The sequence below is a fragment of the Balaenoptera borealis genome, assembly GCF_965194805.1.
Source record: "Balaenoptera borealis genome assembly, chromosome: 2".
In the NCBI taxonomy this organism is placed as follows: domain Eukaryota; kingdom Metazoa; phylum Chordata; class Mammalia; order Artiodactyla; family Balaenopteridae; genus Balaenoptera; species Balaenoptera borealis.
Window position 1 is genome coordinate 157,639,766 of NC_138867.1, and position 26,623 is coordinate 157,666,388.

Consider the following 26,623-nt stretch of genomic DNA (forward strand, 5'->3'; position numbering starts at 1 on the left):
CAGGGTGGAGGTGGGATGGAAGTGGAGGCACCTGCTGTGACTTCTCTTTCTCTCTTTATGAAATCGAACACTCGTGTGCATTGGGGGCCTCTGCAAATAGCTCCTCAGAGGGGCTGCTGAAGAGGGGCTTAGGCCAGGATGTCGTCATGTGGCGGCCGCAGGGCTGCGGCGGCAGCTGTGGGTGGGCTGGAATGAGGGGTGGGTGCAGCCAGGGGCGGGGGAGTGGGTGTGGAGGGGAGAGGCATTCTAAGTAACAAGCACCTGGCTTAGTCAGGGTTGCCCCTTCCAGGCTCTTCTGGTCTGGAAAGGACCTTTTCTTCATGCCCTGCCTGAACAGAGGGGACGCCCTCCTCCTGGAAGCCTCCAGCAGGCTGCCCGGGCTCCTGTCTCTGGACACCCAGGGCACCTTGCTCAGACCTCCACTTTGTGCTGTTCCAGAAAATTCCACCACTGAGAGAATAAAACAGATGGTGTTTAACACCATGAAAGGGATCCCTTTCAAAGTGCCCCCTCCCACACATGCACATTTGTCCCCTACCCCTGCCACTTGCTGAAGCCCCTTTTTGGAGATGGCCTTCAAGTGGGTGGTGGTGACAGATCGGGTGGCTTTGGAGGTGTCACATCACTTTCCTTGTGTGTGTTTTATTCTATTTGTGGGGAGCAACCAGAAGTCACCAAGTACCAAACTGGGTCAGTATGGCCATGACAGTTTTTGTCCACAAAAAAGTAGCACCTGGTTATGATGACACGCCCCCGTTGGATAACAGGGTTAGCTGAGTTAGACATCATCCCTGCCCTCGAGGTGCTCCTTGCCAGTGAAATAATCCCCCAAAGTTTAGATTGCATCTCATAGTTGCCAGGCCTGATTATGATGAGCTCCAGGCCCGACTCACCTCTGTGTCCCTAGCATCTGGCACAGGACTTGGCCTGGATGTAGGTGCTTAGAAGTATACAAGGGATAGCTGCTTAAAGAAGTGATCATATAGCTGCACTTATTAAGCATCTACTAGGTGCCAGGTAATTTTACAGTCCTCTCCTTTAACCCTCCCAGGAACCCTCCAAGGTAGATGATATCATTCCTGTTTTAGATATGAATTAACTGAGGCCCAGAGAGGTAAAGAAACTCTTCCAAGATCTCACAGCCAATAAAGTCAAGGCTGAGACTTGATGCCCAGACTTGCCTCTGCCATATCCTCCCATCACCAGCTTGAGAGCCTTCATTTTCCAAAACAAAGGCTCTCAAGGATGTTCCAACAACAGAGCCCCTAGAAGCCATGGAGCCCTTGATAGGACACAAGGATCATTTGATACAGTGACTTCTGTCCTGGGAATCAAGAAGAAATATTATAGCAGGAAACAAGGCAATATTATGAGCATGTGTGATAACATCACAGTCATGCCCATGCAAGCCATAAAAAAAGCAAACTGTCCATCTAAGACTGGTTGGCTGGTGGTGCGCAGGTTTTCCTGCCCTTATCTGATTACCTTTCACTCATCTGTTTGGGACACCTGCAAAGATTTTCCATTGACAAAAGGCAGCAGGTGTGTGGAGTGGGGGGCACATAGGATGGTTAAAAACAAAACCAAAAAACTGAGAGGAGACAAACTTAAAACTGAGAAGGTTTTACGTCTGAGACTGTGTGAGTTGGGAAAAGACCAGCTTGGTAGCTGGACTGATACAACAGCCGCTTCAGACCCTCTATTCTCTCCTACTTGGGCTTTCCTCGGTGTGTCTCTCTTCCCAGGACTGAGAGCTCCAGGAAGGAGAGCTGGCTCTCAGTCACCTCTGCTCTCCAGACCTGGCATAGCCCGGGCAGGTGATAAGTGGGTGTGAAACAGTGAGCAGACACGTGGAGGGTGTACACCTTGGTCCGGTCCCCACAAGACAATTTCTATTATTATCTGAGGAGCAGAACAGAACCCAAATTAGCAGCCCTGTTATTCAGGCCTGGAAATGTGTATGTAAAAAAAACACTTCCGCTCTGGTCCTTCTGGACATTTGAGCAAAGCTAGTTCTTTCAGAAGGTTGTGTACCAGGGACTGATTGCTCCAACTGAGTCTGAACACCGATATCACCAGTTGGAACAGGAACTCCTGGTACTTGCTTTTCTAGGGCAGGTTCTGAGACGAATAAGGAATATTAGAAAGGCATGGGCTCCATTTTATAAACTACACTTATTTTTGCAGCCACACAGCGTCTTACTTCGTAAACTTCCCTGAGGGAGACCCCTTACCTTTAGGACATTTGATATGTAAGACTTAACAGAGCCGAGAAAACAAAGTATAAAGAAGCCCTCCAGGCACGCAGATGGGAACTGAGGGGAGCCTTCAGGTGGGGGAGAAGCAGGGTGAAGGAACAGGAAAAAACAGGCCCTTTGCAGCCTCCGAGACCTGGATGCTCGTCTCCCTTGCCTACTTGGTAGCTGTGTGACCTTCGACAAGTGGATCCCTCTCTGAGCCTGTTTTCCTCACCTGTGAAATGGAGCGCACCCCATTTGCCCTACTACTTGCAAAGAATGAATGAGGAGGCAGAAGAAAGTGCCATCTCAGGCCTGGCACATAGTAGGTGCTGCACTTAGGTGGTTTTTTCAGAGGGGGCGGTGGGTATTTTGCAGCTGCAGCCACTGTAAAAATGGCAGGGAAAAGCCTCCACTCCCCCCCCCCTCCCAGGCTCCTGGACTAAAGGGTGCAAGTGGGCAGTCTGGCAGGCGTGACACCACTGACTGGAGACCACCACACCCTCTCCCCCCCACCTCCCCACCTCTCCCCGGCCCAGTCATCAGCTTCCCTTCCATGACAGCCTCCACCTCTGCCCAGCCACAGCCCTGGTGTTCTCATCCGAGGCTCCAGCCTGTCTGCCGCCACCGGCATCTGATGGGACTCCGATTCATTATTTTTTTCCTCACGCTGTGCCTTTTGCACAAGCTTTTCAAGCAAGGCTAACTGGACGAGGAAAGTGAGCGAGCAGTGCCCCGGCACTTAACGGTGGTACATCAGGCAGCTAGACAGGGCCTCATAGTGAACCCCATTTCACAGATGAGAGAAACTGAGGCTCTGAGAGGTCAACTGGTTTTCCCGGCCAGGGTCGCAGAGCTGGTATCCGCCCCCAGGAATGTTTACTCCAGAACCTGGTGGAACACAGAGGGATTCAGCCCTCCAGCTGGTGTGGTTGGAACTTGTCCTGTCCATATTATAAGGAATCAAGAGCCATGATTAAAATGTCAGGGGAACACACACACACCTTCCTTTCAAGGTAGATGAGCTGACTTCATTCTCCCCACAGTGGAAGGTAGGGAAGCTGGGGGAGCCGCGGGGAGGAAGCCTCGCCGGAAGAACAGAGGGGCATTATTGATGACTTCTGATGAAAGCAAAGTAATGTGCTTCGCCCCGACTCACTGGGGCCCGCATATCAAATGGTCCTTGTCTTCATTTCTGGAGCTGGGGCTGCTGACCAGAGTAGGGTTGCAGGTCCCGGCTGTGGTGGCCCCTCCTGGCTCAGCGGCCCTGCTCTCCCGTCCTCCACCCTCTCCGCCAGAAGTTGTCCCCCTGCCTCAAAGCTGAGAGATGCAAGAGCGTAGCAGCAGCAAGGGACCAAGGGAACAGGCATTCAAGGGTGTATGTGTAACACGGGCAATCCCAGGGCAGTCCTAAGGGGTGAGGATTAGCCTTCCCGTTTGTAAAAGTTAGGAAACTGAGGCTCAGGGAGCCATGGAAGTGGGTCCAACATCCTGAGTCTCCTCCACACCCCCAGCTCCCGGGCTGACATCCCTTGTGTGAGTCACCTTTGCCCCCTGCCTGGGGCATGGAATTCTTCTACTCCTTTTCTAAGACGTTCATTCATTCATTCACTCCCTCACTCCCTCACCGACTCTTTTATCGGTTCTTTCCCACTCACTCACGCACACACACACTCCTTTACTCAATGAGCATGTCCTGAGCCTGCTGTGGGTCGGGCTCTTCTGCTTTCTTCTATCCCTGGGGCAGTCGGGAAAGCGAGCTTTAAGCAGTAGGGTTGGGGTAGGGGACTGGGGGTGAGGGGTCGCTCCCTGCCTGGCCAAAGACTGGAAACAACCTCTGGCCTGAGGTGCTTTGCCCCCAGGGATGTTCTTCATGACAAACCCACCCATCTGGCACTCAGCTACTCCCTCTGTAGAATGGGCCCTCGGAGGGCTTGGGACCTGAGCAGCTGTAAAGAATCTGCCTGTGATGCCTGGGACACCCTTGCCATCCTGTCCTTCCATGAATGGCTTGTCCTCTGCTTAAAGAGCCAGGTAGAGAATGGAAATTGAGACCCAGAGGCCTGCTCTGGGGAATAAGTGATATTTTACCCATTGTTCTTCTTAGAGTGGGTCTCAGAGAGGTTTAGAAAATCTCAGATCTTAGCAAGAAGGTTGGAGCCTTCCAGTCACCTGGAAGATGAGATTAGGTACCATTTACTGAGCACCTACTAAGCGCTAGGCACTCCAGAGGCATTGCCTGCAGTATGACAGTTGGCAAAGTAGGTACAGTTTTCCCATTTTGCAGATCAAATAACTGAGGCCCAGGAAGGCTCTCCCAAGTCCAGAGTTAGAAAGCGACAGCCACCACTCGGCTTCTGAATTCCAAGCTCTTTCTGCTGCCACAGCCTGGCAGGCCACTGTGGGCTCCCCAGTCCTCACACCCCATCTTGGCCGTGTACCCTGAGGAGGTTCACGCCTCCCGGCCTCTGCACACCATGGAGGCCCGGTTCTCCTGGCTCTTCTGCATGTAGAGCAGCACGCAAGGGAAATAAGTGTCGTGGGCATGATTTGCTTCGTTTTCCTTTTTATTCATTTATGTTCATCTTGGGCCCTATCCTCCCAGGCCAGGGAGATGCCAAGTCACCATCTTTCCTTCCACCAGGCCTTTCTTTATCTCTTCTCAAGATCCCTATCAGCCTCCTAACATCTGTGGTTGGTCATTTCCCCCCGCCCCCCCCCCCCCATCAGCCAAATAATGGTGAAGCCTGTGATCTTGCCACCACCAAGGTAGAGCCTGAGTCCAAAGACAAGAGACATACCCTCTGGTGCAGCCTCGTGGCTACATTTATTTCCCTGCATTTCAGAATGTAGAAACCGTGACCTTCTCGGGATAAGGGATGGCCACGACTGACCACGTGGGATGAGTCCAAATGTGGCAGCCTCCTGGTGCTGGGGGTTTCTGTGGCTACCATCTGTCAAAATCCAGGGCACGCCACAGCCTGGGAGCACCCCAGGACCCTCTCCTCACGACCCCTGCTTTACCTCACACCAGTCACCACCTGCGGATGTGAGCAGGTCAGGCAGGCCAAAGGCAAAATAATGAAAGCAGGGGGCCGTGGCAGCATCAGGTGGGCTGCTAGATTGCTCTCAGCTTTTGAGGAGTCCCCCGCTGCCCCACTGAATATGCCAGAATTCCTCCTCCTCCATTGACCGGTGACCAGCACCTTGAATAGACGTAGAATAATGGGGAACATGCAGCTGCATTGGGTGATGGCAGTAGACACACACAGTAGCTTCCTGAAGAGCCCCTTAGCCTTAGGCACCCTGTAAGTAACTCAGACAGGGTCAGCTGCCTGGCGGCTTACATGCTGCCAGGGCCTCAGTTTCCCCACAGCTCCGTGTTTTCTCATGTACCTCAATGAATGTGTTGTGTCTCCTTCTGTTCCAGGCCTGCCCGGTGAACGGAGGCTTCAGTTTGGGTGCCAGGTGTATGTGAATCATAGGCACAGGCAGGTTCCAAAGCGTGTAGATGAATATAGATATGTGTGTGTGTGGTTATTTTTTATTTTTTTATTATTTGCTCCATTGCACTTAAGTCACATTTTCCTATCCTCTGATCCAAGCTCTAAAAGCATTTTGCGGTATAAAATCGCCCATCATCTGATCCACTCTACCAAAATAACCCGGCTCCCCTGCCGTCATCCTCCTTGAAAAGTGGCCCTGCGTCATGCTCTGAGGCTGGCGGGGAGAGGCCTTGCCCACTGAAAACACTTCATAATAATCCCCCCAGTGCCCCCCATCCTCCTCTCTCCCTGGGGGGTTGCTCCGGTTTCTTGGGCTGTTATTACTGGAATGCCAGCTGCTCTACTTACAGCCTATCTGTACAGACCTGCTCTGTCTGTCTGGGGCCTCACAGGCCTCCGCTTAGCTCATCTCTTGGAAATATAATTTTAAAAATAAACGGCGGTTCGATTCACACTTCCCTCTTGCCTCTGCTGTGTCTCCTGGCCTGTTCCGCTTGGCACCAGAGGACCCAGTATGGCACTGCTGTCTCCCAGAGTCCTCCGATGGGACCTCCAGGGTGGCCTCAGGGACCCTCCGGGGCTGCCCAGATTGGCTTCTTCTGAGACCTGTGGTCATTTAAGTGCCCCTTAAATGTGGCAAGGGAGAAGGAGTGAGAGCTCTGGGGGCAGACAGACTTGGCTCTGCCCCACACTTGCTGTGTGACCTTGGACAGACTACTTCCCTCTCTGGGCCCATGGGTACATGAGAGAAGAGGTGCCTTCCTCCGGTGGGTGGTATTGGTTTTTATGAACGACATAAAGTGTGTCTTTAGGGGAAAAGTACATTTAAAGTTTCCTGGCAAACCTTTCATGCACTTTAGTTCTTTGATGGTACCAGAAAGCAACTCATAGGTAGGCCAGAAAATTTTGAGGAACACATAGCATTATGTTGACGCATCACAAGTGGAGTGCTGACAACTTCAAAACAAAGTAAATAATTCGTTAGGTGGGCTGTTTCATGCCTGGGAAGCAGCAAAGGGCCATGTTGAGAGTTTTGAACTCCAGTTCAGCCACTAATTACCGTGGCGTTGGACGAGTGACTGAGTGTCCCTGTGCCTCAGTTTCCCTGGATGTAATATAGTTATAAGAATAGTACCTCCCTCCTAGGGTTGGCCTGGGGATTCAGTGAGGTGAGAGGCATGAGCATTTCAAAGCGTGCCTGGCACAGAAAGGTGCTGTGTAAGTGCTGTCTCTTTTGTTGTAGTTCTTATTTTATTATGTGGCAGGAAGTGAGGAAGTACAGGCATACAGGTGACATTCATGACCATCCCCGTATGACAGCAGTTCTTAATCGGGCAGTTTTGACCTCCAGGGGACATCTGACAGTGTTTGGAGACAATGTGACATTTTGGTTGTCACAGCAGGGAAGAGAAGGTAGTACTGGCATCTCATGGGTGGGGGCCCAGGATGCTGCTCACCGTCCTTCAAAGTACAGGACAGTCCCGACAACAAAGAATTATCTGGTCCCAAAAGTAAATAGTGCCGTAAGAAACTGTGCCCCGATACAAGGTTTCTGGTAGCAACATAGGCCACTCTCTTCTCTGTAGCACTTGCCTTGGTTGTAATTTTCCATTTATCGGTAAGATGATTTGATTACTACCCGTCCCACTGATATAGTACAAGCTTCTGAGGGTGAGAGGAGATTGGTTTCTCACTCCGGCCCATCCAGGCCAGTGCTGCCTGTTCAGCCCACCCCAGATGTTACTCAGTCACTGGCAGCACTGGGCCTGGACCTGTCAGACCCAGGTTCAAGTCCCCAGTTTTGCCACTTCTTGACTGTATGACCTTGGGCCAGTGGCCCTGCCTTTCTAAACTTCCGTTCCTTCATCTGCAAATGGGATTGTAAATATCTGATAAATTTAGAGTAGAAGTTAAGACCACAGCCTCCAGAATCAAAGACATGCCCAAGTTCAAGTCACAGCTCTGCTACTTATTATGTGAACGTAGTTACCTATTTAAGCCTCAGTTTCCTCACCTCTGAAATGGGTCTAATAATCCCCCTCCTTTCAGAAGGTTAATATGGGAATGAAAGGAGCTGTTAATGGTTACTTTTATTATTATTTCATTCATCAACCAACAAGTGGAGTTTTTGAGCCCCGAGTATGTTCCAGCCCCCGTTGGTTACCACGTGGTGGGCCTAATGGGGCAGAGCGTCTGCACTTGCTGAGCTCATCATCTCGTGATTTGGGAGGGGTCTGGCCTGGTGCTCCCTCCAGTGCTGACCTCTGACCTCCCCTTATCCCTTTCAGATCTGTGCCATCATCGGCGGGACCTTCACTGTTGCCGGCATTCTGGACTCGTGTATCTTCACAGCCTCGGAGGCCTGGAAGAAGATCCAGCTGGGCAAGATGCATTGACGACCCGCCTGGCCCGATGGCCGAGGACCCAGGGAGACCGCCAGCCCTGTCTCCAGCACCCCGTCTCCTCCTGCCTTCTATCTGGCCCAGGATCTGGCTGCGTCCCAAAGTGGGGGTGAGGGGAGGGAGGGGGTGGCTCACGGGTTCGCAGCTACCTCTTTTCCCCATGTTTAACTGTAGATGAATTACACTGCCTGAAGTCTGGGTGCCCCTTTCTTTCCCTGAGGAGCCCCAAGACCAGAGTCAGGCAGGGAAGGTTCAGGGATGCTGGAGACCACTCCTGGGAAAACTGCAGTCCTTTCCCTGTTGGGCGAGCAGCTCAGAATCCATCCTGACCAGCTCTCAGCCAGGCTTTGACAATCTCTCAGCTCCCTACCGTTTGGTCCCACTAATCACTTGGTTTCTCCCCTGGGCAGCCAGCCTGCAGACCTGGGCTCTGGGCTTTGGACCGGGCTGCCCAAAGGTACCTCCCACCTGGTGCCTTCAACAAAGAATGGTACTTCCCAGGCAAGCCCCTGACACGTGGCCCTGTAGATGGAGCCCTTGTTTCTCCATCCCTTCCTGCCCGACCTAGAGCCCAGGCCTCAAGGCCCTCACCCCCACCCCTTTCTTTTCTTCCCCAGAAGCAGATGCCCAGTTGTTGGGCAGCAGCTGTGTAGACTCAAGTCTGCCCACTGGTCCCTGGGTGCGTGGCGAGTTCCCTTTCCTCTCTCTCTTCATTGTTCCTCTGAACCCCCTGCCAATGTGCCTCAGCCCCCGTGCTGTGTGGCCACAGCGTGGCTTGATGGAGGGGCTGGCTGTGACTGGGAAGTCATCCTTGGAGAGCCAGACATGGTTTGTGCACTTATGTCCAGATGGGAAGCATCCTTTTCCGCGACCCTAAAATAATCATGTCTCAGCCTCTCCCAGGCGGCTTGCTGTCGGTCCCAAGGCCTTAGGTGGGGGAAGCAAAGCAGACCAGCCCTTCTCCCATCTTAGCATGTCCACCCTCGGGGCTCCCAAGGGTGCATAGCGCTTGGAGCGCTCTGCAACCCAGTTGTGGCCCACTTGCCCCACCAAACTCCCCACTGGCTGGCCACACACTAACTCGGTCCTGTTCCTGGGGTGGCTCCACTGTTTCCTCACTTGCTCTTGGGTGGGTCCCTACCCCACTGCTTCCCCCCATCCTTCCCCCTTAGTCCTGAAAGGGAGAGGCAATGGTCCAGGCATCTGGCTGCGTCCCAAAGTGGGGGTCCAGGCATGAATTACACCCAGGGAATTTTAGGTATGCCCCCCCCTTCCCAGGGAGAGAGTCGCCCACCTGTTTTCCATTTATATCAAGATTGTTTGCATACTTTTGTAATTAAGGGGAGTGTAATTAAGGGGAGTGGAAGGCGTTTTTAAATTATCTCTGTGGATGGTTCAAGTCTCTGCCGTTTGTAATTTTTGACTCTAGATTCCAATTAGAAAAGCTTCCCCTTTTGCATATGAGTTGACGAATGTGAGTGTAAACTGCATTTGGTTATTTCTGGTATCTGTGGCCACTCAGATGGATTTTTTTTTTTTTTTTTTTTTTTGCATTCTCTTCCCCAGTTACAGAAAGGAGCCCCTTGGGTGTGTGAATACGTGTGCCTGTAAAGGGTGGGCAGGGCAGGGTGGGGAAATGTGTGGCATGCAAGTGAATTGAAATCCCACGTTTATGCATTTAAAAAAAAAAACCAACTCTTGAGGACATAGGGGATGTCAGTTTCCTATGGAAGAGACACCTCTGACCCATTATTCTTATAAACAAAATCTCCAGGGAAAAAAATGTGTTAGTTCTTTCTCCACTCATTGGGTTCAAATAGATTAAAAGGCTGATTTTCAGAAATATTGCTGTGTGTTGCTTTCGACTTGATTGTGGCTGGGTAGCCCGGAGGCTGGGATCACAGAACAGGATTTCATTCTAGAGAAGAGAAACTGGGAAATGTGGAGAAGATCTGTGAGCATGATCAGAAAGTCAGGAGCCCCTTGGGTTCAGTCCTTCCTTTATTGAATCCCTACAGAATGTCCCCTGATCTGCTACTTGCTTTTTTCTTTTTAATTTAATTTATTTTATTGAAGTATAGTTGATTTACAACCTTGAGTTAACTTGATCTGCTCGCTTTCCAGTTGTGTAGCCTCAGGCCAGGTCCTTAACCTCATGGTGCTGTTGCAGAAATTAAATCTATAATGGGTGCCAGTAAGTTATACTGGATCAGAACAAGCTCATGTATGCAGGAAAGTGGTACATAGTAAATTTTCAAACATGGTAGTTGTTCCGTATAGGTATTCCCAAATACAATAAGGGAGATCCACCATCAGCTGTGAGAAGGGACTTCCATGGACATTTGCCCTCCTGCTGCCCAGTCCTCCAAGGCCTTCACTGGAACAGCACGGACGTGGATAAACACGTCAGAGATGAATGTGAGAGCGACCCAGTCTGCGAGAAACTCTTCACTGACCCTCCCCATCCTCTCTTTAACATTCTGTGCGATACTTGAATTACTGTGACACTCAAAGCTAGAGATCGAGAGCATATGCCCACCGGTAGTCAATGAGGTGTGCTCCCAAACCTGTTTGTACCAGCTGTGCTTTATGCTGTAGTGATGTGACATGACTTAGTTAACCAATGAAATATGACTGAAAAATGGAAGAGTCTAGTAAAACTAAGTTGAATACTTTGGAGAGACCTGATAACGGTGAGTTGCCACTCCCTCCTCAAAATGCTACCGAATTCAGGGAATTCCCTGGCAGTCCAGTGGTTAGGACTCTGTGCTTCCACTGCAGGGGATACTCAGCCCCTACCCCCCCCAAAAAAACCCCACGAATTCAATGTGAATAAGGCAACTGAAAAGAGTTGGGGTGAGGATTCTGCATTCACATTGAAAGTAAGTTCTCACTCCACGTTAAAGAAAACGAAACCTGGAGCCCTGCGGTTGGTTTATGTAAGGACATAGTTTACATAAGGAAAATGAACTCCAGCAGAGGTTTCTCGATGAAAGGCCTTGCTCAGGGTCAAAAGATGGGCTAATGTGGGGCTTTTGGGGGGGTTTTTTTCATTTTCTTTTTTAAAATATTTATTTATTTATTTGGCTGCACCAGTCTTCATTGCGGCACGAGGGATCTTTGTTGCTGCGTGCGGGATCTTTAGTTGCGGCATGCGGGATCTTTAGTTGCGGCATGCAGGCTCTAGTTCCCTGACCAGGGATAGAACCTGGGCCCCCTGCATTGGTGTTACCGAGTCCAAGCTCGCTCTGCTCGCCGCACGACAGGCCGATAAATAGAGAGACAACGTGTTGAGGCAAGGAACACAACTTTATTCAGAAAGCCAGCAGACCGAGAAGATGGTGGACTAGAGTCCCCCCAAAAACCATCTTATTGGGGTCTGGATGCCAGTTTCTTTTATAGAATCAGAGAGAGAAGTAAAGTAAAAAGGCAGCATAGAGAGGGAGAGGCGAGGAGGAAGTAAAGTAAAAAGGGCCATCAGTCTTGCAGAACATCTGGAGTGGCCAGCCTCGGGGAGGGGATGTGTTAATTTCTTGCAGCCATTCACAGGTGGGTAGGGTTCCCTGAGGCAGGCCATTATGTATGATTATAATAAAAGCAATGAAAAGCAAAGGCTGAAGTCAAAGAAACAGATCCAACATGGAGTCAAAATTGGCTCTTCCCTGTTACACTGGGAGCGCAGTCTTGACCACTGGACCACCAGGGAAGTCCCGGGCCAATGTGTTTTAAGTTGATGTAAAACCTTTAAGGTATATGTGTGTCATTTTTATGATTTCTCCCTTGAACCAGTTCTTTCAGTTACCTAACCAAGTGCAGACTATAGTGTTTTCGTGCAAGAGGATTTCTCAATCAGGGCTTATGGTGCAAACCCAGAGAGGTGTAGGTGACGGGTTGGGGGCTGTGGTGGTTCAGGCAGAAAAGGCTTCTCCTGGGGAGGTGTTACAGCTGCAGAAGAGGTGAAGTCGTAGAGGTGCTTCGGTGAGGAGCGACCCTCACATGCTGAGCTCACACTGCTTGGGGTCGAGGTGGGGCTGTGAACCTTGGGAAGAAGTGGGGTGTGGCAGTGCGGCTCATGAGTGGCAGCTGTATAGTTTTTATAACTAAAAGTCACAGATTTGATTTTGGTTCTTGCCCGAAACAAAGGTACACATTTTCTCAATGTGCCAGGGCACTGGCGGTCCTAATCCCTTTTTAAGAAGCTGGTTCCTTAGCTGCTCCAGCAGATAGATGTCGCGGTCCAGGAATATTTGGGGCCCTGTGTGGAGAACATTCACCCAAGACCCTCCCCTCCCCTGCCCCCCAGCAGTTGTCTTCTGTCAGTTATGTGGTGATGAGGTCATGCACTTTATTCTGACCAAAATAACTTATTTTTATCTCAACTCTCGTAGTAATAGCTACCAGTGGTTAGGCATTCTCCACGTGCCAGGCAAGGAGTGCTTGTTCAGGTCTTGTCTTTTTTAATCCTCACAGCAATCCTACAAGGTGGCTGTTACCTCGTTTTTAGGAAGAAGAAAACAGAGATTTAAGTAACTTAGTCACAGAGCTAGCACGTGGTGAAGCTGGAATTCAAACGCACATCCGCCTGACTCCAGGGTTATGAAGAATTGTATGGTTCTGGCTTACTCGCTACAGTCATCTCTGTCAAAAGGCTAAACCAACACCCCCTACCCCCCAAAAAAAGGAGGTAGGTGGGAATTGAAAGTAGTGAGGGTACTTTTGGTTTCTGTTTTCTTCCTTTTAAACAGCCTGCAGGACTTCCCTGGTGGTGCTGTGGTTAAGAATCCGCTGGCCAATGCAGGGGACATGGGTTCGAGCCCTGGTCCGGGAAGATCCCACATGCCGTGGAGCAACTAAGGCCGTGCACCACAACTACTGAGCCCGCGAGCCACAACTGCTGAGCCCATGTGCCGCAACTGCTGAAGCCCACATGCCTAGAACCCGTGCTCCGCAACAAGAGAAGCCACTGCAATGAGAAGCCCGCGCACCGCAATGAAGAGTAACCCCCGCTCGCCGCAACTAGAGAAAGCCCGCGCACAGCAACAAAGACCCAACACAGCAAAAAAATAAATAAATAAAATAAAAATAAATAAATAAAATAAACAACCTACAAAGGAAAGCCAAGTTGAACACTGGACATCTTCTTAAGCAAAAAGTTAAAACCCTTACAACATGATTTTAATTACACAAATAATACATGCTCATAGCTCCACTGAAGGAAAAGCAGAAAAGAGCAAAAAGGAAAAAAAGGAAAATTAAAGTCACCCATAATCCCACTAATCAGGGATCATCATGGTTAATGTTTTAGTGATAGTCTTCTGTAAACAAAATCGGATCATGCTGTTAACATTATTTTGTAGTTTACTTTTTTCCTCACATAATGGACACCTTCCAGTGTTAATAACAGTGGATCTCCTCATTATCTTATTGGCTGCCAGATAACAATAATCATATTGAATATCTCATGGTGGGTCGCATTCAGCCTCTGCTCCCATCTCATTCAGAATCTGTTTTCTTACCTGTAAAAGGGACAATTTAAAGGGTTGTTTACCATAATAAATAAGGTAATGTTCGTAAAGCTGTTAGCACAATGTGTGACAGTAAAATGCTCAGCCTAATACAACTAGCCATTATTATTCACTCATTTAAGAAATAATAATTTCTGGGAATTCCCTGGTGATCCAGCAGTTAAGACTCCATGCTTTCAGTGCCGAGGGCCCGGGGTTCAATCCCTGGTCAGGGAACTGAGATCCCACAAGCCGCGCAGCGTGGCTTAAATAAATAAATAAACTTTCTTTTTTAAAGAAATAATTTCTACCATGTATTAAGTGCTTACTTTGTGCCAGACGTTGTGCTGAGGGTTCATTGAATCCTGACGCCAAACTGATGAGGGGGGTACTCTCATTATTCCCATTACACAGATGAGGAAAGTGAGTGACCAAGAGGCTAAATATCTTATCCAAAAGCTCCAGAGCCAGGTGGATATCCAAACCCAGGCAGCCAGAATCCAGGGCTCTCACACTTTCCCACCACATCACCCTCTGCCTTGGAGACATAAAAATATTCTCCTGGCCTATCCTCTGAGCCAGGCGCTGTGCTAGGCCCTGGGGCTTCTACACCAGTCCCTGTGCATGTTTCCAAGGTAGGCATGAAGCAGGATAGTAGCCAATTCTACTAAATCCTTATTAAAATGACAGAAACCCTGGCTGAGGTTCTCTCATCATCTTATCTGGCGATGTCCTTGTAGCTGTCTTAATTCTGTTGAGCCACAGTGGGCAGAGGGTGGGGGTAAAGAAAAGCCTTGCCGCCCTGGTTGAGAGTGAACACATCTTGATAATCTTGGGTTGTAATGATCTACCCTCACATGGCTGCCCCTCACCAGTGAGGTCCTGCACTCCTTGGGAGCAGGGACGGGACTTCACTCCTCCCCAGATCTCTTTGATCTAGCCCTGTACGTGTGGCTCCACGTAGGTACCAAATAAATGGTGAATAAATTAATGAGTAAATGAATGAATGTGTGGGTAAATGACTTAGTGAATGTGATAGGGAAGTAATGAGTGAGCAGAGAAGGAGCCAGTGAGCAGGTGAATGAATGCATGAATGAATGAATTCATCAGGGGGCTTTGGTCTGATGAACACTGTAAGGGCTGCTCTAGAAGCCCTCTGACCATCTATGTGCACTCGGTCATAATGGCGTCTGCCCCTGCCATGCCCATGAGAAGTGACTTCCTTTTCCCCCCCCCAGGTTTATTGAGATATAACTGACCTATAATATTCTGTAAGTTTAAGGTGTGCAACGTGTTGATTTGATACACTTACATACTGCATCATGATTACCACAGCATTAGTTATCACTCCCAGCACCTCACATAATTACCATTTCTTTTGTGTGTGTGTGTGTGTGTGTGTGTGTGTGTGTGTGTGTGTGTGTGGTGAGGACATTTAAGACCTTCCTTTCTTATGACCCTTCCCCCACGTCCTTACTCTTGGAGCCTGTAATGGGTGGTCTTTCAGTTGCTATTGCCTCAACAAATTTCACCCCGCTTACTGCTGCTACCCTGGCTTCTGCAGACAGCCCAGGTGTAGCCATCTCCCTGAGTCTGAAGGCCAGAGGGCTCCAACACTGACCTCAGGGGATCTGGAATTAAACCTTAAACAGCACCCAGCAAGTCTAGAGATCAAGCCAGATGCCATTGTTGATCATGAGTATGAGTAAATGCTGGTATTTCATAATATCATCACCATATGTTAGGGAACACCCATAAACTGGGAGAGAACAGGGGACCTGCCTGAGTCGGGCAAGTCTTCTCTTCTTTTTTTTTTTTTTTGGCTCCACCGCGGGCATGCGGGAACTTAGTTCCCCCATCAGGGATCATCGAATCCGTGTCCCCTGCAGTGGAAGCACAGTGTCTTAACCACTGGACCACCAGAGAAGTCCCATCTCTTCTATATTTCTATCTGGCGTCTGGCACAAAGTAGGCGCTCAATAGACATGAATTGAATGAATCAATCCATTCAATGAATGAATCAACCAATCACTGAGAGCCTCCCGCACAGCGGAGCCGGGATTGGAGGCCTTTCATTCCCAGAGGCCGCGCAGAGGGACTCTCAGTCTGACGAGAGGGGTGGTGCCCGCGACACTGGGTTGCCTACCCCGGGCGGGAGGTGGAGCTCGGGCACCACCAGGCGGGGCGAGGCGGGGACAAGGTGGGCAGGGCGGGGTGGGCGGGGCCGGAATGAGTGGGGCGGGGCAATGGCTACAAACCCGCAGGCGCGCTAGTCCGCAGAATCCCGGCTGCCCTAGCCGGCTTTTAAAGAAGGCTCTCAACGGAGTTAAAAGGGGAGAGAGAGCACAGCTTCAGTTAGCATGGCGCATTGCACGTGTTTACATCAAACACGGAAAGCTTACAGTTTGCGTCATTGGGAGTTAATGGCAAAAGTCTGACTCTGGTGAGGCCTGTCCTTAGGGCTGTCCTGGAGCAAGGCCTCCGCTCTCTTTAGGAATAATAGCTGGCTGTAATTGAGCGCTGTGCGCCAGACACTGTTCTAAACACATAAAACGGATTAACTCATTTAGTCCTCATAGCAACTCTATGAGTCATCTACTTAAGATCATCCCCATTTCACAGATAAGGAGCCAAGGTCCAGCAACGTGAAGAGGCACTTGGGTTCAGGTCTCACTACAACTCCAGCTCTTCTAAAAAGGGCTAAAAGACTGGGGTGAAGTTTTGCAAAGCCAAGTGGTTGGTTTGTAATGACGCTCAAACATGGGTGCGTCTCAAAATCTTTGGTGAGGGGAAGTGCTTGCTCTAAATTCAGAGCCCCTGACCCCGACCTAACGCTGTCTGACTTCGCAGGGCTGTTGGTGGAACACAAAAATCTGCATTTTGAACAGGTTCCTCGGTGATTTTGAAGAAGCAAGTTAGCCGATTGCATTTACAGCAATGTTAAATCATGATGTTAAATCCCCCCTACCATACGCCTAGACGACCTCTGCGGAGGGTAACAGGGGCAAAGAGTTTGGGGTAGGAGAGAGACTACTGAAAATGTACCTATGAAAAGAACATCAACAAGCCTTTATTGCAGGCCCCTTCTCCTCAGCGGCACCAAGTCACCGGCTTCCAGGCATGACTCCCGGAGCCGCCTAGCGCTCCCATGGCCCCCGAAAACGAGGCACTGCGATCCCACCCCATGCCTGAGGGGGCGCTATTCAGTTTCGTTCCTATAGGAATGGAGCATTGCTTTCTTTCTGCGCTTGAGCGGCAAGGAAGCCTTACTTCCGGCCTTGCGCGCCCAGGGTCTGAACCCTGCGGTCACCAGGTAGGTGAGTGCAGGGGCTGCATGCCTCTCTAGAGGTCTCTCTGCGTGACCCCCAACCGTGCAGTCCGAGCCCTCCTCCCTCAGTCAGCCTCAAGGTCCCAGTGCCACCTTCGCCCCACATCCGTTTAGTCAAGCATGTGCTTCCCACGTACGCCTTGCTCTGTGTAACACCCAGAGCCCTCCCATCCTTCATTTTCCTTCAGTCGCCTTCTTCCGAGGCCACCTCCCTAGAGCCCTTGTGCGGGGATGGGAGAAGTGTCCCGGATGGAGAGAATGCCCCGGTACCCCATTGAGCGTCCCTTCGCTCTCTCCCTTGCCTTTCTTTGCAGACCGTCACCATGAAGTTCAACCCCTTCGTGACCTCGGACCGCAGCAAAAACCGCAAACGTCACTTCAATGCCCCCTCCCACGTGCGCAGGAAGATCATGTCGTCTCCGCTCTCCAAGGAGCTGCGGCAGAAGTACAACGTTCGCTCCATGCCCATCCGCAAGGACGACGAGGTCCAGGTACGTGTCCTCCGGGCTCTAGTTACCCAGCTGCGTGGCGCTCGGGCGCCGCCTCTGCCTGAGAACGTCGAGTGTGCTTGGACGTGGAGGACTGGCAGGTAATGTGACCCTGCAGATGTGTTAGACCGGAGATGGGGCCCAGAGTCACCAGAGAGCGCCTGTCCAGCCTAATTTAGAGCATTCCAACTCAATTCTTTAATAATAATAATTTGAGAAATATACTGTCCCAGCCAAGCAAAACTCTTGTTTTCTTACTTTGTCTGCGGAGGCTGCTAGTTTGCCAGGCATTGCCCAGGGTGGCTATTTGAACCAGACTTTGCAGGGGAATGTTTTGCGATAAGAGTAGGGTTTTGGTATCATGGAGTTTAGTGGAAGCTGGGCATTTGATGGTGCTGGACTTGGCAGGGAGAATGGAGAAGCAGCAGCAAGTCAGAGGCCTGAAACTGTGAGAGTACGGCCCATGTGAGAAAGTATAAGTTCTCTGTGACTGGAGCTTAGGATTAGGATGTGTAGTAGGGAGGGGAAGTGAGGGTGAGTAAAATAGACAGGGGCTATGTTCATCCCTTGAGGGAATATTTACTGAGCACTTCCCAGGCAGTGTTCCCTAGAACACTAACAGTGCACAAGACCTACAGGCCCCTCTTAAAACCTCAGCACTATTGACTTCTTGGGCTGGATGATTCCTTGTTGTGCTGAGCTCTCCTGGGCACTGTAGGATGTTTAGCAGCACCCCTGGTCTCTCCCCACTAGATGCCAGTAGCACCTCCTCACAGTTATGGCAAGCAGAAATATTTCCAGGTATTGCCCAGTGTCTCTGGGGAGCAAAATCCACCCCTGCCACCCTCCCCCAGTTGAGAACCATTGTTTTAGAGAATGAAGTAAGGGATTTGGTGGATCACCTAAGGCACTGGGACTCTGAAGCTTTGAGGAGGAAAAGAGTGGAAGCAGGGGATAAGTTAGGCTGAGACTGTGACAGGAATAGCGTAGAAAAAAATAATTCAGAAGTATGGCTCAACCTCTTCTCTCCTGGATCCTTCCCATCAGACATGTTCTAGAATGGGGGGATTGCAAATGCCTCTAGGGTCTAGTTAGGCAAATTAAAGGAAGTGGGCTCTTTTAAGAGAGATAGTCATATACCCTCAGCCCATTGCTGTGATAGGGAAATGAAGACTCTTCAGTTACATTCAGTTGTTGTCAGATTCTTCAGTTTTGCAAGAGACCTGGAAAATCTGGATGCTTTACTTTACAGAAACTGCTTTTGGCTGAGATCACCAATAACCTCTTATTTATTTATTTATGTATTTATGTATGTATGTATTTATTTATGGCTGCATTGGGTCTTTGTTGCTGCGCGGGGCTGTCTCTTTGTTGCAGTGTGCGGGCTTCTCGTTGCGGGGCACGGGCTCTAGGCGCATGGGCTTCGGTAATTGTGGCACGTGGGCTCACTAGTTGTGGCTCGCAGGTTGTAGAGTGCAGGCTCAGTAGTTGTGGCGCATGGGCTTAGTTGTTCCACAGCATGTGGAATCTTCCTGGACCAGGGCTTGAACCCATGTCCCCTGAATTGGCAGGCAGATTCTTAACCACTGCGCCACCAGGGAAGTCCCCACCAACCTCTTTATGACTAAATTCAGTGGTCACATCTTGGTCTCACTGTCCTTGACTTTTGTTTTTGTTTTTTTTCTGGCTGCGTTGAGTCCTTGTTGCTGCACGTGGGCTTTCTCTAGTTGTGGCGAGCGGGGGCTACTCTTCATTGTGGTGCGCGGGCTTCTCATTGCAGTGGCTTCTCTGTTGCAGAGCACGGGTTCTAGGCACGTGGGCTTCAGCAGTTGCGGCACATGGGCTCAGCAGTTGTGGCTTGCGGGCTCAGTAGTTGTGGCTCATGGGCCCTAGAGCGCAGGCTCAGCAGTTGTGGCGCACGGGCTTAGTTGCTCTGCGGCATGTGGGATCTTCCCAGACCAGGGCTCAAACCCGTGTCCCCTGCATTGGCAGGCGGATTCTTAACCACTGGACCACCAGGGACCAGGGAAGCCCCGTCCTTGACTTTTTCAGCAGCATTTGGCATAGGTTGCACCACCTTACTTCTTGAAATAGTTTCTCTTTTTAGCTTCTGTGACACTTCAGGTTCACAATTTACTTGCAACTTCTCAGACTCCTTTGCTGGCTATTTCTCCTCTGTCTGGTCCCTAAATGCTGGAGTTTGTCAGGGCCTGCACCTGGTCTTCCATTGGCTGGCCTACGTGGTCTACCTAGGTGGTAATATTTATTCCTAAAGTTTTAAATGTCTGCTCTGTGCTAACACCTTCCTCTTTTACATTCCAGTCCAAACTACTTTTCTGACCACAGAGCTGTAGATCTAACTGCCTGCTGAACATCTGTATTTGGATATCTCACAGACATCTAAAGCTTCTTATGCATGAGATCCTGATATTCCCACTGCCTCTAAGATCGGATTCTCCTCCCATCTTTCACACCTCAATAAGTGACACTTCTATCTCCCCACTTAGGTATACCATAAACCTTTAAATTATTAACTTTCCCTAACCCCTGTCTTCTAATCTATCACTAAGTCTTGTTGATTTTACCTCCAAAATAAGTCTTGAATCTGACCACTTCTTTATATTTCCATTTTAGTTCAAAGCATCTGTAGCTTCCACTGTTACTCTAGTCCATTCTCCACAGAGTGGCATTGTTTGCAAATCAGATCCTGCTTAACACCTATCAGTGGTGCTTGATGTGCTTGCTGTAAAATCTAAATCATTGACAAGGCCCTGTGTGAGCCAGTCCAGGTCTAATTCTCTGACCTCATCTCATTATCCCCCACATGCTCTGTACTTCAAACACATTGGTCTTTTCAGGTCCTTAAATGCACCTAAATCTTTTCTCCCTCTGCGTCTTTGTCCAGAACGCTCCCTCTGCCTGGAGTGCTCTTCTCCCCTTTACCTGGCTAACTCCTCCTTTTGCAGCTCTTATATTAATGTCAGTTCCTCAGAAAAGCCTTCCCAGATACTACTCAGTATTTTAGTATAGCATCCTTTATTCTTTTTTCATAGCAATGAACACAATTTGAGATCATTTTTTTAAAAAAACTGAGGCATAATTTACATACAGTGAAATGCACAGGTGAGTTTTGGCAGATGTAAAAACCATGTAGCATCACCTTAATATGACATAGACCATTTTTTATCCTCTCAGTATCTTCCCATGTGCCCTGTTGCAGTTAGGATTATATATTTGCATGTTTACCTGTTAACTGCCTACTACCCATCAGACTAAGCTCCGTGAGGCCAGAGAACTTTTCTTTTTTGTTACCTGACCTCAGTGCAGAGCCTGGCACACAACAGGGGCACAGTCAATATTTATTGAATGGATGAAAACTGTTGACTGGATGGAATTGGAAGGTGAGATAAAGAAAAGGAGGGCAGGGGCTTCCTTGGTGGTGCAGTGGTTAAGAATCTGTCTGCCAACACAGGGGACATGGGTTCGAGCCCTGGTCCGGGAAGATTCCACATGCCACGGAGCAACTAAGCCCATGCACCACAACTACTGAGTGTGCACTCTAGAGCCTGCAAGCCACATCTACTGAAGTCCGTGAGCCTAGAGCCCGTACTCCGAAACAAGAGAGGCCACTACAACGGGAAGCCCGCGCACCACAACAAAGAGTAGCTCCCGCTCACCGTAACTAGAGAAAGCCCGTGCGCAGCAACGAAGACCCAACACAGCCAAAAATAAATAAATAAAATAAATAAATTTTTTTTAAATGTGTAAAAAAAAAAAGAAAAGGAGGGCAGGGGAGAAGGAGCTGCCATTTTTTTAATGCCTGTGGGGTTATGAATGGTTTCCTTTTTAGATATGAAGAAAATGAAACTCAGGTAAAGTAATAAAGAATAATATAGAAAATGAGTGTCTGAGCCAGGAATCCAGGTCTCTTAACTCCAAAGGCCATACTGAGTAAGCACTTCTCTGACCAGGAGAATAAAATCGTCCCAATTAGGTTTGTTAAAACTGCCTTTTCTCTCTTGGAATCTTCTAAATCTCACCTACCTCTTTCTCTGAGCAGTTGACTATGCCTCCTATTTTACAGAGGAAATTAGAACTATTGTCCAGGATCTTGCAGAACTCCCGGCTCCACACCCTCTGACTTACTTGCAGTTGCACCCCTCCCGTCTTCATTCTCTCCTGTTACAGTGAAAGAGAAATCCCTGTTTCTGTGTAAGCTATCCTGCTGCCACTGCATGTGACATCCACCACTCTCTTCTCCCCTCTTGAGATCCTTCTATCCGTTATCCCCTTTCTCTACAGTTTCCTTTACCTCTTCCTCCATACTTGTTCCTTCTCATCAGCATTTAAACATATTCATGTTTCCCCCTCTTTAAAAATAGAAAATTATCCCTTAACTTCACATCCACGTTGAACATGTGTCCTCTCTCATCCTCTTCAGATCTAAGCTCCTTGGGTCAGTCTTTTTTCACCTTCGTCTTCTCACGTCCGGTGAACTCATTGCCTTATCGTACGGCTTCCATCCCACCACTCCATCGAAAGCACTGTAGCCATGACCACCAGTGACCAGCTTCTTGTCAGCTGTTACTTTATCCTTCCAGTAGCTGACCATCCTAGGGCATTTGACCTTCTTGTCTTGGCTACTCTAACACCACACTTCCTGGTTTGCCATTCATCCTGGCCACTTCAGTCTCTTTCGTAAGCTCTTCCAAAATGTTGGCTTTTCTCAGATTTCTACATTCTCATACCACCAGCTCCCTAAGTAAAATCAGGCTTTGAGTTGCCATCTCTTTGGATGACTCGCAGGTCTTTGTCACCAGCCCAGTTGGCCTTCCCGCTGTGTATGGAATTTTCATGTTCCATGCCTCCGGGAAAGGCACATCCATCCATCCAGTTGCCCAACCAGACTCTGGATGTCATCCTCGCCTCTTCTCCCTCACCTTTCCACAGTCGATTGAGTCTTATCCTGTCTCCCTCCTCGCTGGGTCTAGCGTTTGTCCACTTCTCTTTATCACGGGTGTTCCTTTCACTCCTTTTATTAACATTTTTCTTCAATCAGGATGATAGTTAATAGGGGCTTTTTCACCTACTTTTTCCATGTGAGGGTCTCTGGTCACGTAGACTGTGGTGGATTTTCAGTGAGTCATGCATGGCTGTTGTCTTTTCAACCTGAAAATCACCCTGGTGAGTAAGCTGAACAATGTGGGTAGACATTTTAGGAGTATTGAGATTCGCCAATTCTTTACATGTAGTATTTCCTCTATGCTTATATGGCTACTGTTTAATAGGCTCCTGCCTTTAGGGAAACCATAATCTAGTTGGTTTTTGAATAGAATTGGAGTATGAGCTGCTTTTTAGTTGCAAAAATAGCCCACAAGATTTTAATTTAACGTTTTATTTTTTTTTCTGACTATAAAATATTTGTATTAATTGTAGAAATCTTGAAATTTAGAAGAACATAAATTAAAAAATAGTCATTAGTAATTCTCCTTCCTTCCTAATGGCAACCATTATTGACATCTGGATATATCTTCATCTCATGTTACATGCCATATACATATATGAAGCATATACACATAAGATTCAGACTATATATATAGCCTTGTATTCTTCTTTTTTCTCTAAAGGTCATATCTTGAGCATTTTCCTTGGTCATAAATTGTTTTTTGAAAACATGGGTTTTAGATGGTTGCCTGAGAATCTCAATATAATTTTTTTTTTAATTGAAATATAGTTGATTTACAATGTTGTGTTAGTTTCTGGTGTACAGCAAAGTGATTCAGTTACTAAGTATAATTTCTTTAACCATTCTCTGTTTAGATCTTGAGAGTGATTATATATTTTTTTTATTTTACTTTTTGTAAAAAATTGAGCTATAATTGACATACAACACGTATTAGTTTTATTTATTTATTTATTTTTAATTTTTTTTAAAGAAATTCACGTTCTTTTATTTATTTATTTATTTATTTATGACTGTGTTGGGTCTTCGTTTCTGTGCGAGGGCTTTCTCTAGTTGTGGCAAGTGGGGACCACTCTTCATCGCGGTGCGCGGGCCTCTCACCATCGCGGCCTCTCTTGTTGCGGAGCACAGGCTCCAGATGCGCAGGCTCAGTAGCTGTGGCTCACGGGCCCAGTTGCTCCGTGGCATGCGGGATCTTCCCAGACCAGGGCTTGAACCCGTGTCCCCTGCATTGGCAGGCAGACTCTCAACCACTGTGCCACCAGGGAAGCCCCTATTTATTTTTTAATATTTATTTTTGGCTGCGCTGGATCTTCATAGCTGCATGTGGGCTTTCTCTAGTTGCGGCGAGCGGGGGCTACTCTTTGTTGCAGTGCACGGGCTTCTCATTGTGTTGGCTTAGTAGAGCTACTTAGTAGAGCTACTTAGTAGTAGTAGCTCTCTTGTTGTGGAGCACGGGCTCTAGACACATGGGCTTCAGTAGTTGCGGCACATGGGCCCTAGAGCGCAAGGACTTCAGTAGTTGTGGCATGTGGGCTTAGTAGTTATGGTGCACAGGCTTAGTTGCTCCGCGGCATGTGGGATCTTCCTGGACCAGGGATCGAACCCATGTCCCCTCCATTGGCAGGTGGATTCTTAACCACTGGACCACCAGGGAAGTCCCTAACATGTATTAGTTTTAGATGTACAGCGATTATATTTTTGTACTCTCAGGACTAGTCATGTGATGACCATCTTAGTTCAAGGAATGTTTTGTTCAGGTAAGAGAAGAAAAAAATACAGGCAAAGAATTTCCACCTGACTTAGAATAATACAAAGCAGATTTATACCAAAAAAAAAAAAAAAAACCCAGCTGATTTTGATTGAATCAAAATTCAAAATTTGCCTGAATACAAAAAGTTCTATTTTTAGCCTGTGTGTTCCTGATAATTAGTTTCCTCACTGTGATGTTCAAGCATTAGAAATGGGGAGAATTCTCTTTTGTATTTTCTCTCAGGTGGTTCGAGGACACTACAAAGGTCAGCAAATTGGCAAGGTAGTCCAGGTGTACAGAAAGAAATATGTCATCTACATCGAGCGGGTGCAGCGTGAGAAGGCTAATGGCACAACTGTCCACGTGGGCATTCACCCAAGCAAGGTATGGCCCGGGACTGCGCAGTGGTAGTGGGCGTGTAGCATAGCATTCCTACTAGAGTTGTTGGCTGTTGGTACTGTCTGCACAGGCGGCCACGGTAAGGACTTCCTTGGGAGGAAGGCTTGGTTGGTTCACTGGCTTAGTGATATCGTAAGAGATCCAGTTCCTTTCCCTATCTGTTTGTGTCGTCCTCGGTGGAGGCCCCGTCTGCAAGCTGGTAGCAAGAATGTTCCAGGCATTCCAAGCATCACTTTCCCACCAGAGAGTGTCCAGAGGGAGAAGAGAGAACACCTCTTCCTTCGGCCCTCACACCCACCTGGTGGAATATGCTGTTCCTCCTTTAACCTCCCATTTTATACGTTGTATTGTAGGGTCTCTCCTCCAGAGTTTCAGATCCTTAAGGGCAGAATGGTTGGGTCTCACTCATCTTTATGATCTCTGTATTGCCCGGTAGCTGGTGGGAATGCAGGTATTTTTAAAACAATGCATTTTGCCAGCCAAGGGCATTTTGCCAGCCAAGGGCAAATTATACTGCCAACATGGATAGACAAACCATCCATGTCGGTAGTATAATGTTTCACAAGCTAAATGACACTTCGTACCACTAAATTATCTAAATGGTCTTCTAGATCCTCAAGAGTTAGGAGCTGGGCATTGGGTAGCAGAAGAAGGAACCCAAGCTGCTGTTGTCGAGGGGAGATCTGCTGTATAAGATTAATTGTGGTTATAAGTCCTTTCTCCTTAAAAAAAAAAAAAAAAAATTCAATATCTGTTTATTCTCTCATGCTAACAGGTGGTTATTACCAGGCTAAAACTGGACAAAGATCGGAAAAAAATTCTTGAACGAAAAGCCAAATCTCGACAAGTTGGAAAAGAGAAAGGCAAATATAAGGAAGAACTTATTGAGAAAATGCAGGAATGAATATTACCTTTAGTGCAACCACGGTTTATCTGTAGATTCTTTTGCCTGGTGTGTATTCCTTTGAAACTTTTCGAGGTGTCTCTGGAACGTTTCATTTCCTTCCTGTTTCGTTATTGATATGTGGCTCTGTATATCTACTTTTGCTGTTTCGATTAATAATTTTATGAATAAAAATTGGACATGTTTTCTTGTTCCAAAACATATTTATTGCCTTTTATGGCTCTCTAGTAACACAGGGTTTATCTGACACTGGTGTTTCTTAATGAATGTTGATTGAATCAGTTATTTCCCATTTTGACTGGTGAAGAAAATGAGTTTAGGTTAATTGTCCAAATCCCAGAGAGCATGAGAGATAGAGCTGGGATTTGAACCCAGGCCTCGGTGCATCAAAGGACATTCACCTCCCACAGCCATCTGCCTCTGGCGTTCCTCCTGCTCTTAAGTCAGCCCTTTCCTGGAGTCTGACAAGAGCCTACACATTTATATGGAACAGAGAAGAATTTACGTATTTGTAGCAGTAAAAGCATTAGTGCTTAGTGGGAAAAGCACTGTCACCAGTCGTCAAGCTCCAATCCCAGCTCTACCACTGGACAGTCAAAAAGGGCTTTGAGCAAACAGCTCTTCTCTGAGCTTCCATTTTCTCAGTAGTAAAAAGATGGTAATACCTTCATTGCCTTCCTGTCTCATGGAAAATGCAGAAATAAAATGCCAGGATCAAATGGGCTATTTCTGAGCACACTTTGAAAGTGTGAGTGTATAAATTCTAATATCGCTATTATTGTTCAATTAACTTCTATTTCACATTCTGACATTCACTTTGCACTCAAAGAAGGAATGATTTTTCACTGAAGATTGCTAAGATCACACACCACAGAACTCAGTATGCATGCTCTGACTGTGGCATTGATTTAAGAGTAGGCGGAATGATACTGGCTCTGTAGCCAGACGGATCTTGATTCAAGTCCTGCTCTGGTCTTCAGACAGCCATTTTTATGACCCTCTGTTTCTCTAGTCTACGTAAGAAGCTGGAACGCTAATCTTCAAGGCTGAAAATTAAAGTAGCAGTCCACCAGATTCCCCTGATTTTAGGAGTCACGTGGGTGGTTGCTAAAATAGTCCCCACCTCTTGTCTGGAGATT

The 26,623-nt window shown here is 48.1% G+C and overlaps 2 protein-coding genes and 1 long non-coding RNA gene across 5 annotated transcripts in view; 2 read left to right on the plus strand and 1 right to left on the minus strand.

Annotated features, from left to right (window-relative positions):
- The window catches only part of ERGIC1 (endoplasmic reticulum-golgi intermediate compartment 1), a 109,799-nt gene extending 99,811 nt beyond the window's left edge, over positions 1–9,988 (plus strand). Inside the window, exons 10-11 of one of the 2 annotated variants that reach the window (XR_014241670.1) lie at positions 8,032–9,344; positions 9,377–9,988. Coding sequence is in view for 1 of the 2 variants with exons in the window: in XM_082381117.1 (XP_082237243.1) it covers positions 8,032–8,139 (108 nt within the window). In the remaining variant the exon portion in view is untranslated. Of the gene's footprint in view, positions 1–8,031 lie in introns of both variants that reach the window. The other variant, XM_082381117.1, reaches the window with a different exon arrangement.
- Positions 9,989–16,857: 6,869 nt separating this feature from the next.
- On the plus strand, positions 16,858–25,669 carry RPL26L1 (ribosomal protein L26 like 1). 2 transcript variants are annotated; one of them, XM_082381118.1, is made up of 4 exons: positions 16,858–16,962; positions 17,292–17,468; positions 24,425–24,565; positions 25,356–25,669. In XM_082381118.1, exons 1-4 carry the CDS (start codon positions 16,873–16,875, stop codon positions 25,482–25,484), a joined length of 537 nt encoding a protein of 178 aa, XP_082237244.1. In that variant the 5' UTR covers positions 16,858–16,872; the 3' UTR covers positions 25,485–25,669. The 2 variants fall into 2 exon arrangements, with proteins under 2 accessions (XP_082237244.1, XP_082237245.1); XM_082381119.1 differs by having other exon boundaries at positions 16,899–16,966.
- Positions 23,414–26,623, minus strand: part of LOC309623865 — a 543,116-nt gene continuing 539,906 nt past the window's right edge. Inside the window, exon 2 of the long non-coding RNA XR_014241700.1 lies at positions 23,414–23,538. This is a non-coding gene — a long non-coding RNA (uncharacterized lncRNA). The remainder of the gene's footprint in view (positions 23,539–26,623) is intronic.